This window comes from Peromyscus maniculatus, chromosome 1, assembly GCF_049852395.1.
Source record: "Peromyscus maniculatus bairdii isolate BWxNUB_F1_BW_parent chromosome 1, HU_Pman_BW_mat_3.1, whole genome shotgun sequence".
Taxonomy (NCBI): domain Eukaryota; kingdom Metazoa; phylum Chordata; class Mammalia; order Rodentia; family Cricetidae; genus Peromyscus; species Peromyscus maniculatus.
This window is the reverse complement of record NC_134852.1, coordinates 20,729,308-20,749,242: the sequence shown is the minus strand read 5'-3', so window position 1 is coordinate 20,749,242 and position 19,935 is coordinate 20,729,308. Positions and strand designations below refer to the sequence as shown.

The 19,935-nt window shown below is 41.9% G+C and overlaps 1 protein-coding gene, 1 long non-coding RNA gene and 2 pseudogenes across 3 annotated transcripts in view; 2 read left to right on the top strand and 2 right to left on the bottom strand.

The window, feature by feature from the left end:
• The window catches only part of LOC143273128 (3-beta-hydroxysteroid sulfotransferase-like), a 291,023-nt gene extending 288,607 nt beyond the window's left edge, over positions 1-2,416 (top strand). Inside the window, exon 10 of the mRNA XM_076571518.1 lies at positions 1,760-2,416. Within this exon, the coding sequence (XP_076427633.1) occupies positions 1,760-1,904 (145 nt within the window). The 3' untranslated portion in view covers positions 1,905-2,416. The remainder of the gene's footprint in view (positions 1-1,759) is intronic.
• LOC143266763 (uncharacterized) overlaps positions 1-19,935 on the bottom strand; it is a 230,770-nt gene that overhangs the window by 46,615 nt on the left and 164,220 nt on the right. The gene's annotated exons all lie outside the window — the stretch shown is intronic.
• On the bottom strand, positions 5,277-19,371 carry LOC143273122 (NACHT, LRR and PYD domains-containing protein 9A-like; annotated as a pseudogene).
• On the top strand, positions 11,367-13,025 carry LOC143273095 (glycylpeptide N-tetradecanoyltransferase 2 pseudogene; annotated as a pseudogene).

The window sequence follows — 19,935 nt, the reverse complement described above, 5'->3', positions numbered from 1 at the left end:
CCCTCACAGCTGCCTTTAAATCCAGATCAAGGGGATCTAGTGCTCTCTGGTGCCCTCACAGGCAACTTCACTCATGTGCACACGCAAATAATTTAAAATTAAAGAGTAGGAATCTCATTAGGTTAAGGAAAAAAAAATCTACATTGCATTAAACGTACCAGAGTCAAACTGAAGCTGAATTATTAGGGTGGAAAAACCCAGTTGTTTCTATTAGGAAAGCTCAACTGAATTAGTAAGAATACTTTTTCTAGTTTTTGAAAAAATAATTTACGGACTCGAGAGATGGCTCAGAGATGAAGAGTGCTCATTGCTCTTTCAGAGGACCCAGTCCATTCCTACCGCCCACATGACAGCTCATAACCACATGTAACTACAGTTCCAGGGGATCTGATGGCCTCTTGACCTCCAAGGGCTTCTGTGCAGACATGGTACACACACACCTGGTACACACACATCCATATAATAAATATTTTCTTAAAAGAAAAATAATCTAACTATTCAGTGGTTCTCAACTTTTCTAATGCCTCAACTCTTTAATGTAGTTCATGTTGTGTTGACCCCCGCCCAACAATAAAATTATTTCATTGCTACTTCATAACCACAATTTCATTACTGTTATGAATCATAATGTAAATATCTGATAAGCAGGATACATGATATGCAATCCCCTTTGACGTTGCGATCCACAAGTTGAGAAACACTGGTTTAGATGATTAAAATTTAAAATATTGTTTAAATAGGACTGAGTTCTTTATGGTAATTTACTGCCAACATAATAGTGACTAACAGTTAACATGTAAAATCTTAAGTTTTAGAGGTTTATTATTTGTGTGTATATATGTGAATCTGTGTGCTTGCATGTAGGTGTCTGTGGAAGCCTGGTGATGTGCAAAGCACATCAGATGCCCTAGAGCTGGAGGTACAGGCAGTTTTGAGCCACACAATGTATGTGCTTGGGTTTGAACTTTGACCCTCTGAGGAGCGGGGAGCACTTTAAATCACTGTGTTATCTTTCCAGCCCCTCTTTTAAGGAATAAAGGGTGAACCTTAGGCCTGATCCCTGGAACTTGGAAAAAGAATTTTTGAGATCACTTTTCCAAAAGTATGGATTCCTGATTTTAACTTTGGGGATTCTAGATATGATCTTTGTGCTTCCCATTTTCTGCATTGTGACATTGGTGTCTTAGGATCACGGCATGAACTACAGTTCAGGTGGATGTTCACTGCATTGAGAACAACACCAGTGTAGACATGTTACAAACATGACTCCCAACCAGAACTGTAACAGAATCGGGGTCTCTTTATGTTCAAACCCCAACACTTTAAGACAGCCATTAAGGATTCATTCATGTTTTCAAACATGCTTAGAGTTTATTAAATGTATTTGTTATCTAAATATTGTAAAGTGGTGAGGGGAAGTATAAAGATGGATGGGGGCAGGACACTGTGAAAGAACAACCATGGAATCAGCTACCAGTACCAGGTGTGCAACTTGGGACAGGGTACACAGGAGGAATATGACGAAGGAAAAGCCATTGTTTCAAGATCAGTTCTTGCTGTTCCATACTAGACGGACACCCCTCTTCTCGCTTTTCTCTTTGACCCAGGGACAATGTAAGATATCCAGTTTTTCCTTCATTTCCACAGCTTGCAGTAGCATCTGTGACTCCTCAGTCAATGTAGATTTGTCCAGTCTGGAGTGAAAAAGAAAGTGCTGTTTATTTTCATTACATTTACTAATTTGTATGTGTTTATACAGGCACATGCTACAGTGCACATGGAAGATCAGAGGTCAATTCATGGGAGTCCATCCTCCACCTTCTACTATGTGGGTCCCGGGTTGTCAGGCTGGACAGCAAGTGGCTTCATCCACTGAGCCATATCAGCATCTCAAGTTTTGTTGACAATCACTTGCCTCTCTTTAACTGTATGCTGACCTCCCTGTCACCCTTCCCTAGGAATGAAAGAGGAATGTACCAAGTGTCAAGAGAAGGCATGATTCTCTCCCAGAGAGTAGGGACCCTATCATATATATAGACATGTAATATAGATGTCTATATAAAGAATCTATCAAGATGTTAAGATTAAAGTTAAACACTGAAGTAAAAATGACTGTTTTATTCATTGTTTAATTGCCTAACCATGATGTTTATTATTCCTTATTCATACATTATAACTTGATACAGTGTTGACTTTTCTCAAACTTGTGAATACTAATATAATATCATTGTCACCAATCTCATAATCTTAAGCCTCTCCCTTTTGTGTCCCTACTCACTTCTATGAGATACTTAAAGCTTATCCTACATCTTAGCTCACCCATGAACATATCTGATGCTCATCTGTTCTCACTGCCTGTTCCACCCATGCCATTATCACTAAGCTTACCTAAAAAATAAAAATTACCAAACACTCATTATGTTTACACTTATATTTAAAAATCTATTGGTTTATTCTTTGATAATTTCATATATATATATATATAGAATGTATTTTGATCATATCCTTTCCCCATTCTCCTCCACATTCCTTTCCAAACTTCAAGTCCTTTTCTTCTCCAATAGCTCACTGAGTCTAAGTCGGGATGCCCACAAGTGTGTGGATGTAGGTGCATGCTCTGGAGAATATGCAACCTACAGGGCCCACATCCCTGAAGAAAACTGACCCTCCTTCCCCTTGAAGCCACAAATGTCTCTAGCTGCTCAGCTGGGGTGGGGTCATGAGCCCCTCCTCTGTCTGTGCTGGAGGGTTGACCGGCTTGAGCTTGTGCAGCTCTTGTGCAGACAGCCGCTGCTCCTGTCAGTTCATGAGTGTACCTGCCTTCTCAAGTCTAGAAGAGGTTGGTGTGCAGCAGTATTGGTGAAATTATGAAGGCCACTCCACGTAGTTAAAAGGAAGATTTATTTAGTGGGTGAATTACAAATGAAGGAATAGGTAGATTGCGGGGGTCTGGGGAAAGTGTATCACAGTCCAGTGGTGTTCTCTGGAGTTCTGCTCAGTCAACCTCCACCGTCTAGCATCCAGGAACAAAAAGAGCACTCACCAATCCAGGTATCAGGTCTCGAGATGCCTCCCTTGGCCCCGCCTCATAGGCATGACAGTTGCCAGAGTATCAATGGGGGTTTGAACTTCCAGATCCAAGCTGGAATGGCTACCCACTACACAGCAGTCCTGCCAAACTCTTACCATGATTCTACCCCTTCTTCCTCAGTGTTCCCTGGACCTTGGAAGTAAGGGACCACGCCTCCCTTTAAAAAATAATGTCTTAAGCAGTCAACACACTACATGGTTAATTTTTTTCTTGAAAATTTTCCCTTAGATTTTGGGCATTAGTTCCCCTTGAATTTCACAAATTGAGATCAGAACACAGGTCTCTCTGATAGGGTACAGCTGGCTGCCTCAATTTTCTCCACCTTCTCTGCCTGCTTTTTTTTTTTTTTTTTGCCTGATGTCCATAACCATAAGTCATGTCACATTTAACTATAAAGAGTTAATACAATCTGGTTATCCTTTGCTTTACATCTAGTATCCACTTATGAGTGAGTACATACCATGTTTGTCTTTCTGAGTCTAGGTTACCTCACTCAGGATGGTATTTTCTAGTTCCATCCATTTGCTTGTAAACCTCATGTTGTCATTGTTTTTCTCTGCTGAGTAGTACTCCATTGTGTTTATGTACCACATTTTATTTAACCATTCTTCAGTTGAAGGGCATCTAGGTTGTTTACAGCTTCTGGCAAACTGGGTGTGGGGAGGTAATGGAGGGCAAGGGTTGGGGGAGTGTGTGAGGTCCCAGCTGGATCAGGAACAGAGTGGGAGAATAGGGAAAGAGATACCAAGATAAATGAAGACCCCAGGGGAATAGGAAAAAGCAGAGTGCTAGAGAGGCCCCCAGAAATCCACAGAGATACTTCCACTATAGACTATTGGCAATGGTCGAGAGAGTGCCTGAGCTGACCTACTCTGGTGATCAGATGGCCTAACACCCTAACTGTCATGATAGAACTCTCATCCAGTAACTGATGAAAGCAGATGTAGAGATTCACAGCCAAGCCCCAGGTAGAGCTCCAGGAGTCCCATTAGCATGAGAGAGCAGGGATTATATGAGCAAGAGATATGAAGACCATGACTGGAAAAAGCACAGGGACAAATAGCCAAACTAGCAGAAACACATGACCTGTGAAACAATAGCTGAAGAGCCTCCATGGAACTGAACCAGGCCCTCTGGATAAGTGAAACAGTTGATTAGTTTAAACTGTTTAGGAGGCTCCCAGGCAGTGGAACCCGGACCTGTCCTAGGTGCATGAGCTGGCTTTGTGGAACCTAGGGCCTATGCTGAGACACTTTGCTCAGCCTTGGTTTAGGGAGGAGGAGACTTGACCTGCCTCAACTGATTCTACCAGGCTGGGCTGGTAGACCTTGCCTTGGAGGAGGTGGGAATGGGGGGTTGAATTGGGGAGAAGGCTGGAGGATGGGAGGAGGGAGGACAGGGGAATCCCTGGCTGACATGTAAAATTAAAATAATTATAAAACAAAATATTTAAAATAAAAAAGAGTTAATACAGAGCTCTGCCAGGCTCTTTTAGATCTGCTGCCCACTTCAACCCCTGCCTGTCCAACCTCCCCTTCAGTCAATACTGCCCCAACCACAGCCTTCTCACCATGATTTACCCCTGCGTCCACACCCCAGCCCTTCTCAACATCTCATCCTTGCCTGCACATTACTCTTTATAACCCCAGTAAAGGACCTAAGTCAACAGAGCAGAGGCATAAGCCATTTTTCTCACAGAATGTTCAAAACATCTTCACAGGCCCTCACATAATCAACCTGCACATATGGAATAAGTTCTCAAATGCAATTGAAATGTTAGGAAACATAACCTGGATTTAGAAATCCATACATCAATTTCAGAACCATTTTTGACTCTAGACTGGGAGTAAACATTTATGGGTAATGTATATGTGAGGCAGTGTTTGTAATCGCCCGAGATGGGTAATGGTGTCTCCAGAACACATGAAAATGCCCAACCAAGTTGTGCCTAGTGGTATAACACCAGCCTGGTAGTTATAGGACTAGCCAATCATTTTTTTATTGGATTATGATGCCTGTTCCACAGGGGAGACTTAGTGTCTACTACTGTAAACATTGTCAAAATCCCATGGCGAAGGAGACCACAGACCCTAGGGGGAAAGCTATTGTGGTTCCTGTGGTTCCCTTAAATGGGAATGTTGTGAAATTGCCATCTAAATGTCTACATTTATACTCATAGATTTGTACTTACAGCCTTGGTCAAAGAAGCCCCCTTTTTATTTCCGCCATAGGTAGTGGTTAATGCAGATTCACAACTGGTCAAAAATGCTGAGAGCAAGTGAATGGGAATGCTGAGCCACAGATGGGTCATGAGTGGTCGGCTTCACCACAGACTCTGTGGAGACACTGACATTCACACAATTCTACCCTCCTACTTACTCCTCAACACCAACATCCAAAACCACATTCCCCATAATGGATGAGAACACAGCCCTACCATAACTCCTGAAGGGTGCACTTTGGGTCCTTCAAAGCTTCACACAGAAAGTTCAATCCAGTATCTTCCAGGACGTTTGACCCCAAGTCAAGAAGAGAGAGGTATTTGTTGCACAAGAGGCCTTTGGAGAGATGGCCACAGGCAATGAAGCTGAGACAGCAACACGACAACCTGCAAAGAGGGTCACACATCAGCAGCTCACTCATTGTCACAGCATCACATGCCTCTGCAAAGACTGTCATGTTCTCCCTATACTGAATCTCCACTTTGCATGAAGAAATTTTGAAATGGGCTGGTGAGATGCCTCCACATGCAGGTAAAGGCCCTTGCCACCAAGCCTGAGGACCCTAGTTCAATCCCACATGATGGAAGGAAATAACCTCCACAAGGTGTCTTCTGTCCTCCATATGTGTGTGGGTATACACACATGATGGAAACATTTTCAAACAAAAGTTTTGAAAACCTGAGGTTGTAGATCACCACAAATGTTTCCAAAATTGACTGATTTGTCAACTTACTTGCAAAACAATCAACTAATTCTTCCACCTATATCAGAAATTCACCATGTTGCAGAATCCTGCCCTCGTGAAATATCTTCCATTACATTTTTAATTTCTTTTTGTTGTCCATGAGTGTGTATATGTCTCTGTGCAGGTGTATGTAGATGTCAGAGGGCAAGCTCAGGTGTCACACTCTGGAACACCACCCACCTCCTTTGAGACAGGGTCTCTCACTTTCTGGAACTTATTTATTAGACATGGCTGGTTGTCCAGTGAGCCCTAGGGGTCCTGCTGTCTCCACTTCTACAGTGTGTCACCACACCTGGATTTTTCACATAGGCTCTGGGGATCAAACTCAGGGCATCAGGCTAGAGTGGCAAGGGTTTTACCAACTTAGCTACTACCCAGCCCAGTCCTGCAATTTTCTTTTAAATATTTTTCCCCATCCTGTTATTTGTGTGGGTTAAAGGCTAGTGTTCTAAAGACTAGATAATATTTGAAATAACTCATGCTTAATGCAGTTCTTTATAATTACTAGTCACCATGTGTAATTTAATTCAAGCTACTTGATAATAACTAATAATTAAATAGCTGAATAATTTTGTCTTCTAATGTTATTTTTTCCTATCTCTCCTGAAATATGTTTCAACTTTTTGCAGTGCATCTTTCTCCTTTTCTTTTACAAGTTTCACATCAGGACTGGAGACATGGTGCAGCATTTAAGATCACTTGCTGATCTTGCAGAGGACACAGGGGTTCAGTTCTAAGCACCCACATAACACCTACATGGTACTCACAAGTCTCCTGTAACCATAGTTCCAGGGGGTTATTGACCTCTTCTGGCTTCTGCTGCTCATGCATTCACATAGTACACAGTTTGAAAATTCCACAAGTGCTCTCATGTATCCAGCCCAGATTGAATGGCACTGAAAATATTATATAAAATTATCTCCAAGGCATGTGCACATATTTTATATATCATGCAAATAAATTTCATATTTGGGCCGGGCGTTGGTGGCGCACGCCTTTAATCCCAGCACTCGGGAGGCAGAGCCAGGCGGATGTCTGTGAGTTCGAGGCCAGCCTGGGCTACCAAGTGAGTTCCAGAAAAGGCGCAAAGCTACACAGAGAAACCCTGTCTCGAAAAACCAAAAAAAAAAAAAAAATTTCATATTTGGAATTAGGGACCATTACCTAGACTCATGATATGCAAATATTCCAAAGGAAATTTAAATGGAACATGGAACATTTCTGGTCTAGTCATAAGCAGTTCATGAAAGAGCTACTTAATCTGCACTAGTTTTCTTCCATAAATAGATGTCTCCATAATGGTCCATATTCACTGTTCTTACATTTCATATTCATGTTCATGTCTGTAAGCTGCATGGGTACATACTACTGCATGAATACATGGACAGAGAGGACATAACTAATTTTGTGTTTGTATAATCTTTCTCTTCTACGAACCCAGGTATCTTTTAGTAATTCCCCATCCCAAGGCCTTTGATTGATGGAACAATAAAGTTATATACTATGGCTTCCCTGGGACAATAGTCTGTGGTGGGTAGCTGTTTGAGCCAGGCCCTGAAGCACTGACCCTAGTGAGGCAGCTGTAGCTGTTACACCTGCCTATGACCTTGAGGAACATGCCTCTGGGGCATTGCCACTGGGGAACTTGTAAAACCTAGGATGTATATATGCATCTGTCTCTTGGCTACTTCGTGGTTTGGATGTTGAGATCTTGGGCCAAGCCATTCAGCATGGGACATAGCTCAGCTCTCCTAGACCCTACGATAAATCCCCTATGGTTGTGAGTTAACCCCCAAATAAATTCCTTGATCATTAAATAAACTCCGTGGATTGCTAGCAATTAGATCCCAATATTAGTTTGGTATTCTGCTACCATGAGCAACCAACCTCAACCTCAGGGCAGGAGATAGTTTACAGTTACTTAGGTAAGATGGAGGAAGCTCTGCCTTTGAAAGGAATTTTTTTCTTATTTATATTCTCCTCTTGCCTGGTATCCAATCTCTTTCCAGGGGCATCATTTACCCCATAATATTCATATTCATTAAGCTAAAAATTATATATAGGGAATTTCAGAGCTAGTATTCCTTGTCTAAAGTTGGTCTCATGGTGTATCTGTTTGCATTTGCTTCACTTACTGATTTGGCAACTGAGGCATGGACAAGTGACTGAGTCTAGTGACACTTCCCTTGTCCTCATGCATTCCTTAGTGGGTATTTGATCACTTTTATGATGGCTGCATCCATGTGCAGGGTTCTGCAATATCTCCAGGGCATACTCTCCCAGACCAACTCACATCAGTGTCTCCAGGACACAGCTTCGATGCTTCAGAATTTCACACAGTAACATCACTCCTTTGTTCTTCAAGGGATTTTCAACCAATGAGAGATGTTTCACCTTGCAGTAGATTAGGCAAGTAGCAATCATGCCACAAGCCTCACTTGAGATGTCACATTTCCCCAACCTACATGTGAGGTACACGTCACAGGTTAGGAATAACATCTTCAGGTGATCTATGTAAGACTACCTATTGTTCAAACAAATGACCCAGATTCTAATACTGTACATACCAGTCCACACCTACATCATAGGCTTATTTAATTCGTAAGTATAATTCTGTGACTATCATTGTGAATTACAGAGTTCTACTGATTGGGAATAAGCCCAAGCCAGTGGTTTTCAGATATGGGTGACTTTTACTCTCTGGGATCCATTTGGAAATGCTGGTGAGGTTATGGGTTGCCACAAGAACCAACAGAGAGATAGAGTGTTACTGGAATGTAGTGGGTAGAAGTCCTGCCCTTTAATGCAGAGATAGACCCCATCACTAAAATATGGTCTGTAATCCAGTATGTCTAATTACCAATATCACTGTAACACATACACACACACACACACACACACACACACACACACACATACCTCTTGAGTCCATCACAGTGACCCTCCCCTCTAGATTTCAGTTATCAGTTAGAAAGCCCATTGTGTTAGACCTCTGCTTCTGACATTATTAAAACCTGCTCCTTGTGCTTAATTACAGAGGAGATTATAAAGCTTATGGGTTTTGCTATCTCCCTTGTCAGTTTAGTATATACAAAAGATATGATGGAAGATAATAGAAACAGATCACGAGCATGGAGTAAGATCTGGAAGGATCGCAAGTACGTGAACATTGCCTTATGGATGTAGAGTGCTCCATATGGATATATTTGCCAAACTAGAAGACCCCTGGTTCTCCTTTCATCCCATCACTGTCCTAAAACAACTTGACCAAAGCTGGTTAGAGAGGAAATGGTTTGGCTTACACTTCCACCTCACAGTCCATCACTGGGGAAGTCAGAGCAGGAACCCGGATGCAAGAATCATGAAGGAGCTGCTTCTTGCTTAGTTAGCTAGACTTCCTATAAAGACCAGAACCACCCAACAAGGGAACAATGCCTCTTCATAGCAGACTGTACCCTCATATATTAATTAACCATCAGGATAATGCCTGACAGACATGCCCAATCTGATAAAGACAATCACTGAATCAAGATGTTGTTCTTTGAGTCAAGGTGACAGTTAATACAAAGCAGGATGAAAATATTCCAAACTTTTAGGGATTTTTTTAATGGAGTCTTTATCATGTAAACATGATAGGCTAACTCCAAACTAACATTCTCACTGAGGATGGGGGACGAGAATGACAGTTACAGAACATGGTTCCAGCTTGGTTCATCTGGGGACTGGTCACTATGCAGTTGCCCACCAAAGACCATTCATTAGAATGCAAGTTGATCCTATCACCTGGAGAACGCCAAGAGGTGGGAAGCTTTGTGTCAGGAATCAAGGCAACAGTCCAAATATCAGAAGAAGTGATTCTGCCACCATCACCAAGCTCTCACGAAATGACAAAGGTTTGTAATTCCTGTACACAGCCAGAGGAAAAGACTGCAATGCAAGTTTCTCAGCATGAGCCACCATACCACAGCACCAATGGTGATAAACTCACTCTGAGCTATCAATCATGTAGCTTAAGAGCAACAGTACTCTGCCAACTTCAACTCATTCTCATGCTGTTTCCACATTGCCCTGCAGTTGCAGGGCTGCCTCCCATTTTCTTCTTAGCCTTCCATCAAAGGCCATGTGGAAGTTTTACTTACAGATTGTTTCTCTGCTGGTAGTTTTCACAAGGTGCCTCTGCATGCTGACCTCTGATTTCCATAGGTGCCCTGCCCCCCACACCAAGTAATGAGTGTAATACAATCCAGATATGCTATTATGTTGGTATTCAAGCCATCAGAAAACAAAGGAAGTCATCAAAATACAAGGGGAAATTTTTCAGAAGGGAGTGGGAACCAACAGCACACAAGTGAATGTGATCGAAGTACATTATAAACATGGGCAAAAGGGCATCATGGGGGAGGTGGAGAGCGGATCAGCAGGTAAGAGCACTTGCTGCTTCAACAGTGGACTGGAGTTCAAATTCAGGAACCCACATCAGATAGCTCACAGCCCTCTTTGGCTTCTGAAGGTACCTACATACAGACACACACACACACACACACACACACACACACACACACACACACACATTTTTACAAAGAGAAAAAGAAACTATCATAATGAAATTCATTTTGTGTAGTATGTGCAAATGCAAGTCAGAACTTTCAAAGATAAACCTTAAAAGTGATTTTAAAAGTAATTTTAATGAAACTGCTTAGTGTAGACAATGCACTGACTTACAGTAGTTCCTCCACTCTGCATGCTGGGCATTTCGGCACAGAGCACATATTTTCAACCACATCATCGGAGAGATTGGTGCCATACAGGTTCACAGATTTCAGGTGAGGTAGTGGAAGAAGAGTGTGAAATAATGCACCATCTCCAAAGTTAGTCATGAAGGGACACCTGTGCAATAAGGCCAAATGGCGAATTATACCAGGATGTGGGGGTACATGGCCAAGCAACTTGTAGACATCCCCTTCCACACTTTGCCTCACAAACTATGCTTGTTTGGGCATTCTAGTTATCCATGTCAGGAAGCTCATGATTTATTATAACTCTCACTCCAGAGAACCCAATTCATGTGCACACATACATAGACACAATCAAAATAACCTTAAAAACTAGATTTTTAGTTAACATTCATTGCAGTCTCTAGAACATAACCAACTCCTGTTGGCTGTGTACATACACACACACACACACACACACACACACACACACACACACACACACACACACACACACACACACAATGTATAAACATTTACAAACCCCTATATAGAAAAACCTCAGGGCTCAGAGCACCACCTCCCCAGCCGCTCAGAGCCGCCGCAATGGCGGAAGACAGCGAGTCTGCGGCCAGCCAGCAGAGCCTAGAGCTGGACGACCAGGACACGTGCGAGATAGTCGGAGACAATGAGGAGGAGACGGAACACGCCAAAGGAAGCCCTGGAGGGGATTTGGGAGCAAAAAATAAAAAGAAGAAACAGAAGAGAAAAAAAGGAGAAGCCGAATTCTGGGGGTACCAAGTCCGACTCTGCATCTGACTCCCAAGAGATTAAAATTCAGCAGTCTTCAAAACACAACGCCATCTGGCAGCAGATTTCAGCGGGAGCAGCCATGAAATCCCACCATACCTATTCAGAAGCTACAGGACATCCAGAGAGCAATGGAGCTGCTCTCTTCATGCCAAGGCCCAGCCAGGAACATTGATGAGGCCACAAAGCGCAGATACCAGTTCTGGGACACACAGCCAGTGCCCAAATTGAATGAAGTCATAACATATCATGGTGCAATTGAACCAGACAAGGACAATATCCGCCAGGAACCGCATTCTTTGCCACAAGGTTTTATGTGGGACACTTTAGACTTGAGTAATGCTGAAGTGCTGAAGGAGTTGTACACATTGCTGAATGAGAATTATGTGGAAGATGATGACAGTATGTTCCTCTTCGACTATTAGCCTGAGTTTCTCTTGTGGGCTCTGCGTCCCCCAGGCTGGCTTCTGCAATGGCACTGTAGGGTCCGAGTGTCTTCAAATAAAAAGCTAGTAGGTTTCATAAGTGCCATTCCAGCAAACATCCGAATTTATGACAGTGTGAAGAGGATGGTAGAAATCAACTTTCTTTGTGTCCATAAGAAACCGAGATCAAAACGTATAGCCCAAGTGTTAATTCGATAAATAACTAGAAGAGTGAACCTAGAAGGAATCTTTCAGGGTGTGTATACTGCCGGAGTGGTTCTTCCTAAGCCTGTGGCCACATGCAGGTATTGGCACCGATCCCTAAACGCCAGGAAACTGGTAGAGGTGAAATTTTCTCACTTGAGTAGAAACATGACCTTACAGAGAACGATGAAGCTGTACAGACTTCTGGATGTTACAAAGACTTCAGGCTTGAGACCAATGGAACCGAAAGATGTCACAGCAGTCCGAGAACTCATCAACAGCTGCTTGAAGCAGTTTCATCTAGCTCCAGTGATGGATGAAGAGGAAGTGGCCCACTGGTTCCTCCCCCGGGAGCACATCATTAACACATTTGTGGTGGAGAGTCCCAGTGGGAAGCTGACTGATTTCCTGAGTTTCTACACACTCCCCTCCACGGTTATGCACCACCCAGCTCACAAGAGCCTCAAGGCTGTCTATTCCTTCTACAACATTCACACATAGACACCCCTGCTGTACCTCACGAATGATGCGCTCATTATAGCCAAGTTGAAAGGATTTGATGTATTCAATGCACTAGACTTGATGGGAAATAAAACCTTCTTGGAAAAACTCAAGTTTGGTATAGGAGACGGGAATTTACAGTATTATTTGTACAACTGGAGGTGTCCAGGGACGGACTCGGAAAAAGTTGGACTTGTTCTACAGTAGATGGATATGTTACTTCTAGAAGGCTGACATTCTCATTTGTTAGTACTCTATTTAGTGAGTCCTGGAACTGCCATTCCAAAGAAGAATAAAAGCACAAGTTGAGTGAGATTGCAGTAGTTGCTAACCATCAGAACAGATGGCCAATAGTACACATTTCTAGTTAGGATGTCGAAGCCAAACTCTGCTGTTGACTGATGTGTGGAAGGGATGAAGGTGTCCACAGAGCTCTCATGGTAAAGAGAGGATGTTGTCCTTCCACTCTAGAAGTGGGGCTGCTTCTCTATGAACCAAACAGAAGTGGTGTCATCATGTTAAGAAAACCTTTGCTGTTAGGAGAGTCACTGCTGCTTTTCTGTTTGTTAAGTGGTGATATACTCGTATAACAGAACAAGGATCCATATGTGTATCACCTTACATGCTACTGGGAATGTTTATAGAATTGACATGTGGTAGATAATTATGTATGGAGCAATATGAAAATGTACCAGTGACTTACACATTTATTATTCCATAAGCATAGTAGCCAAATCAGCAAACACACAGGTCTATCCCATAAGCATAGTAGCCAAATCAGTAAATATGCAGGTTTGTCCTTTGATCTTCAGCAGGTTAGTGGATTGTTTCAAAAGCAAAGTTGGGGCAAATGTTCAGCATGCTCACTAAAGAGTACACACCTGACTGACCAGACCTTGCGGCTGCCTGCAGTCTCATTTCTCAGCAATGACAAGGATGTGTGAGGGAAAGGAAGTAAAAGCTCTAAAGTCAGATTTAATGCCCAGAGGAGTGTAGGAGTGCTGTCAGCACACAGATGGTCTGAATGTTTTTATTATGCACAATTGCACATGTCCCTTTATGCTGACTTTAATTTATCATGAAAATTGTCATGCTAATGGAAAATGTCTTACTTGTAAATACGTATTCATAATTTTGTTACTGATGTTGTTTTTACCTAGAATTTGAAAAACAAGTTTCACAGTGTATATATATGTGCATGCTGCCACTATCCCAGGGAAAAATAAAATACTAAACAAGGCCATTGTATAGACTGGCCTTTGAGTCAGATGCCACTAAGTAGATACTTCTTCCTGTCTTTACTCCAGTGCCTCTGCTCCACTCCAGAACACTACTTCAGACAACATAGCATTTCCTTCCCAGGTAGAAAGGGCTCACCAAATGTTACTTTTAGGTCGAGTCTCACCTGTTGGCTGTTCTGTACAGCTCACAAGCTGACAGTGGTCGTTAATGTTTTGAATGGTTGGGGGAAATGGCCCAAAGAATGACAGTTGTAGCATGCAAATCTTATGAAGTCCAAGTTTTATCAGAATACAGCCACATCTTCATTATGACCTACCTGTGGCTGCCTCATACTACGAAAGGAAATCAAGTAGTTGTGACAGACTGGAATGTATTGCCTGCAAAGTTAAAATATTTGCTATCTGGCCTCTTACCTTGTTTGTTGACTAAGGTCCTAAGAAGTAGGCCACAAATTGTGCCATCCTTGATGGCACCACTAGAGGGGGCACCTGGGCCTCACAAGTGGTGCAGAAGTGGGACCAGTACTGTTCCTAAAGACACATGGCGGATTTCTCATTTCATATGGTCCATGCCCAACTTTGTGACATTTTTAACAGAACACCTTCAGGAAATAAAACTATCTATTCATTGGAACACTGTTTAGAAAGACAGCATTAGGTAAGCAAGTTTAGTGAATCTGGATTTACAGCTCTTTGGGAATTGTCTCACTCATTTTTTATCTTATACAAATTGAGTTTTCCGATTTAAGAATTGCCAGTCAGGAATTTTTTTCATGGGCTTCTTTACCTCATGAGAAAAATGTTAAACCATCCCTTTAGCGATTTGTTTACTGCACATTGCAGTTGTTACAGAACTCATCACTTTAATTACACTAATAGTTCACATTGATGTATTCATAACATAAGCACATGACCACTCAGCATTTTACAAAATCAGTAACCAATGCAACTGCTCACATATAAAATAGCTGTTAAAACCAAATATAAATGCGACAGTCTCCAGAGTTTTTTTTAAGTTACACTGCCCTGTCTTTATATCCAAAATGTGCTATAAGGTTTCATTCCTTCACAAAATGGAAATTTGTCAGTAAATGGAACAAAGGTGGCACAGCCCATGAATTCAGCCAGAACTTGGAGTGACAAAGTTTTCATATCCTATGTTCTTGCTCCTAAAGTACAGAATGACTTTCCAGACACATGGTAGATTTCATACCCAAAGCACTGACAGCTCCATTTCCTAGTCTGAAAGACCAATTGAATCTCTCTTGCTACATTTCATCTAAGTTGCTACTGTAATTTTTGCTGTTCGTTTTGGAAGTTTGTGTGTGTGTGTGTGTGTGTGTGTGTGTGTGTGTGTGTGTGTGTGTTTTGTTTTGGTGCTGGGAATCAAGCCAGGAATTGTGTTCTAATAAGTACATGTCCTACCACAGAGCTGTACCCCTATTGTACTTTTGATAATGTTCAATATTGCAAGGAACTTAATGATGTGCAGGGAGGGAATTCTTATCGAAATAACCATATAGGATTTTTTTCTGTATCAGTCAAGCCTTTCTCCATGCCTGTGTCAATGCTTACCTACAAAGAAAGCCAAATTACTACAAAGTAAAAATGGTATGCCGCTTTTGAAGACAGTGTGCTGCTTAGCATTTAGTGTCTCTCCCTTACAACTAGGACCTTCTCCAGTTGTTTCATCCACCTTATTAGACCATGTCTGTGGCCCATTTTCCAAGTTTGGTAGAGAAATATTAAGTGCTGCAGGAAACAAGCAAACATTGTACCAGCCTTGAAAGCAGTGAATTTATACACGCATGGACATTAGTCTCAATAAACTTCGGTTCTGCTAAAAAAGAAACAAAGAAAGAAAGAGAGAGAAAGAGAGAGAGAGAGAGAGAGAGAGAGAGAGAGAGAGAGAGAGAGAGAGAGAGAGAAAAGAAAGAAAAAAGAAGAACCTCAGATATGTGGCTCTTGGCTATTGCTTTTGCTACTTTGGATTTAGTTCTGCGTTTATTTATGCATTAGTCTCCTCAAGGAGGAGATAGAATATCTTCTATCTACTTAAAGAATGGATGCCTATGAAACTTATGACAAGCTTTGAAGCTTAAACACAGTCAGAGGATTCTTAGAAGATGGATACATCAAGTCACAGAGATGCTTAATGGCAGTTTCATTGAAATTACACCTGTCCAGATCCAACACCTGCAAGTCCTGGAAAATTTTGCACAACATACTCTAATATCTTATTGCATTTCTGCAATGAGATAACACATCATTATTCTCTGGTGCCTGAATTCAATTTGAGACATTCCTAAGATAGGCAGATCACTCCCAACCCCCTCAACGAGGCACACATGGTACATAGACATACATGCAGGCAAAACACTTATATGCATTAAATAAAAATAAATAAATCTTTTTAAAAAAGAAAAAGGAGCACCAAGAGACAGAGACAGAGAGGAGAGAGAGGGCCCTGTGGGCTACAAAATACCATCTTCTGGGCATGGTGTAGCCATTGTGGTCTTAATCCCATAAGAGCTATGGATACCTCCACTGCCTTCACGAGACCGGGCCTGTTACCAGTCAATCAGAAGCTGGGGAGAGACTCACACAGCTCTACCCCTCCCTGCTAACATGACTACTGGTGGATTCTCAGGGAGGAGCAGCCATCTCCAGTTTTGTACCCACAAGTCAGTCCACCAGGGTCTAATGCACAGTTCCAAACCCATACACACACTGATAGCCCTCGTTAAACTCAACAGCTGACACAACAAAAAGACATGAATGTGAGAAAGAAGCTCATAAAGAAGTTAGTGTGATGGGGTGGAAGGGGAACAGAATGGAGTAGAAGGTGAGAGTAACCAGAATGCATTACCTATAGGTATGAAATTGTGAATGAATACATTGAATAAAAATAATAATAAAGAAGCATGGCTTGAGATGAGGTGAACTAGATTGAGTCTTTGGGAGACTCATTGTTAATAGGTATATATCACTGTTGAAGATACCCAGCCTTCTCTGTTCTCTAGGGTCTCCTCTTGAAGTGAGAAAACATGATTTCTATGTGAATTCAGGTAGATATTTGGGACTCCTGAATGAATAGTAAACTACACCCAATGATATCATCAAAGATGCTACACATTTGAAAGATCAAGTATGAGCTAGCAGCCTAAAGCCAATGCAAAGCAAGGCAACTAGAGCAATGTAGCATGAGCACAGCCTCAAACCAGACACGAGTTCCCAGAATCTTCTCCAGTGTAGTCACCAGGACACTAAACACTCTATGGATGAAGGAAAAGAGCCAGACACTGCAACAAAGCTGGCTCACATTTCCACCTCACAACTGGCCTTGTCACAAGTTTGTTCTTTGTATAAATGGAGGAACTCAAGACACAACTTTCCAGGGCCACATAGCTTCAAACAACAGTGCCAAGACTCAACAGATAGGCTTCCTGACTATGCCATCTAAACACTCAAGCATAGATGTGTAAGAACTTAGGAAATGCCATGCTGGAGAGAGGGATCAGTGGGTGGGAGTGTATGCTGTGCAAGTGTGAGGACCTGAGTTCAGATCCACAGCACTGACGTAAAAAGCTGAGGATGGTGGCTTGAGGCTGTTGCCCCAACATTAGAAGAGGGAGACAGGTAGACCCTGGTATTCTGTTGGCCAGCTTCAAGGGTGGTGAGAGACTCTCTCAAAGGGTGAAGGCAGAGGACAACAAAGAAAGCCACCCCACATCTTCCTCTGACTTGTTCACAAATTCATATGGATACAGCATGCACACAAACACATGTATAAAATTATGCATGGATGCTAAGGCAAAGCTGGAAGAACTGAAGACAATCTTCAGAGTTGTGCTTACCTTTTGTTGTATTCAAGGTCTTCTAAGTTAACATCTTCTGGGATATAGATTTCTGAAAATACTGTGTTGTATATGCAGATGAAGTTTCTATAATTTTTGAGATTTCAGCAGACCATATGTAGCCTCTGACAGTGCATCAACATTACTAATATCAACAGTCATTTCGTCAAATAGATCCATCACATCTGTTTCAAAGCTTTCTTCCTGGTTGTCAAGTAGGCTCTCAAACAAACTCTGGGCATTCATCAGTTTCTCATTACACTCTGCTTGACTCAAACTACTAAAGCATTTGAGGATTTCCTGTTTTATCTCTTTGGATGGTATAAAACCATAGTGTGGTTTCAGTATGTCAGTGACTTTTTCAGTGGCAATTCCAAACACAAATAGCCCTGTCAGGAGCCATATGGTTTGGCCATGAGCATAAACTTCTCTTAGAAGTTGGGGCAGGCTCCAATGACAGAGTGAGCTGTGTCTCTCTCTTGTCTGAGGAAATATAACAGGGCAGCAAAATACGACTGTAGTATAGGATGGGAAAGCATGAAGTTGTCTCCTTGAGTACAGAGAAAATTCATTCCCAGCCACACTGCCTCCTCAGATTCCAATATTTCATTCTTCCTGAGATCCTCACACTTGAACACAAATACCTGTTTACACATTGCCTCTGCAGCCAAGGTACACAGGGTCTTTGATGGTGCTCTGTTCTGATTAGGTGGGCAGTTGGCATACACTGATCTGAATGAGCTCACTATAAAGCTTGTGTAGATAATCAAATCTGTTACATCAACTAAGCTTATTTCCTCTCCCCTGTCTCATTGCTACTTTAAAATACTACAGGACACCCAGCATATATAAGGATCTCTGCATAAAGTGAGTAATTGTTGACTTGTTTTTAAATAATCAAAGACTTGTAAGCCTTTCTAGTAACTGGCGAAGAAGCGCATACAATAGAACTTTGTGGTCTCGTCAGTGAATCCATGAATAGTTATCTCCCTTGGATACCGCAGCAAGGGATAGATTTTTTGGTACACTTGGGTTTCCCAATTCAATAAGCAGAGAGGATTCTGGGAGCATTACTTCCTGTAGCAAACTGCTGAAGACAATTTGTGTCGGCAGCATCTTCCCCCAGTCATTGCACAAGTTTGTCCTGAGTTCCAAGTCAAATTTCAGGTATTCAAGTCCCTCCAGGATAAACAAGATTCTCTTTGGATCAGATCAGATATCTTCCAGTGTCTCTGAAGACTCAGACAACTTAGTTAACATAAGCTGAGCTAAGCTCAACTCTCTGATATTGTTAAGTGTGATGAGAGAGATAAAGAAATCTATTCTGTCATAAGTTTCCTGATGCCCAGTCCAACATTGCTTTTCTTAAGAAAGTAGTTTTTCCTTTTCCTTTACAACCTAGTACAACTGCAGTGACTGGATCCACCTGACAAATACTTCTTGCAATGCCTTGTACTGCTCTTCTACACTTTTTTGGTAGTTTTCATCATTTATTTGAATGAAGGTCTCATTGGATCATATGTGTTGAAATGTAGTCTTCATAATCTCTTTATATGGACTTCATTTATCAGAGTTGGATGAAATCAGAATACAAGGCAGTTAGGAATAGGATCCTCCTGAGAATGAATCACGTTTTTTTTTCTTAAATACACGTCTGGTCTTGAGGAAAGAAGAAAAAGAGGAGAGTCACCCACCTCTTCCCTTGCAATAAGTTTCCTTTTGCCTTCATCTGATATGGTTTTTCTTCCTGTTACACTACAAATGACGAATGGTTAGGCCCCACCCTAACCCAACCAACCAACCAGTTCTTTCTACACCCACACCTCTAGATAGAGACCTCTACTGTATACAGCTCTTTACGTGCTGTGAGCATGCATGGGAGAATTGACTGACTCATGGCCAACTCAAATTTCTATGCTAAAGGGGGTACATGAATATTTCAGGGCCAATAGAGAAGGGAGGTCTCCAGAAGCCAGAGGTACTTTAAGAAAAACCTGGGATCCCTCTAGAGTCAACTGTCTCCATATATTGGATCCCTTCTCTACCAAAAAATATTTTACAATGCCAATAAACCTTTCTTTCACTTTCCCTGGAACTCTTTCCTCCCTTACATTCTTTAATCACAGA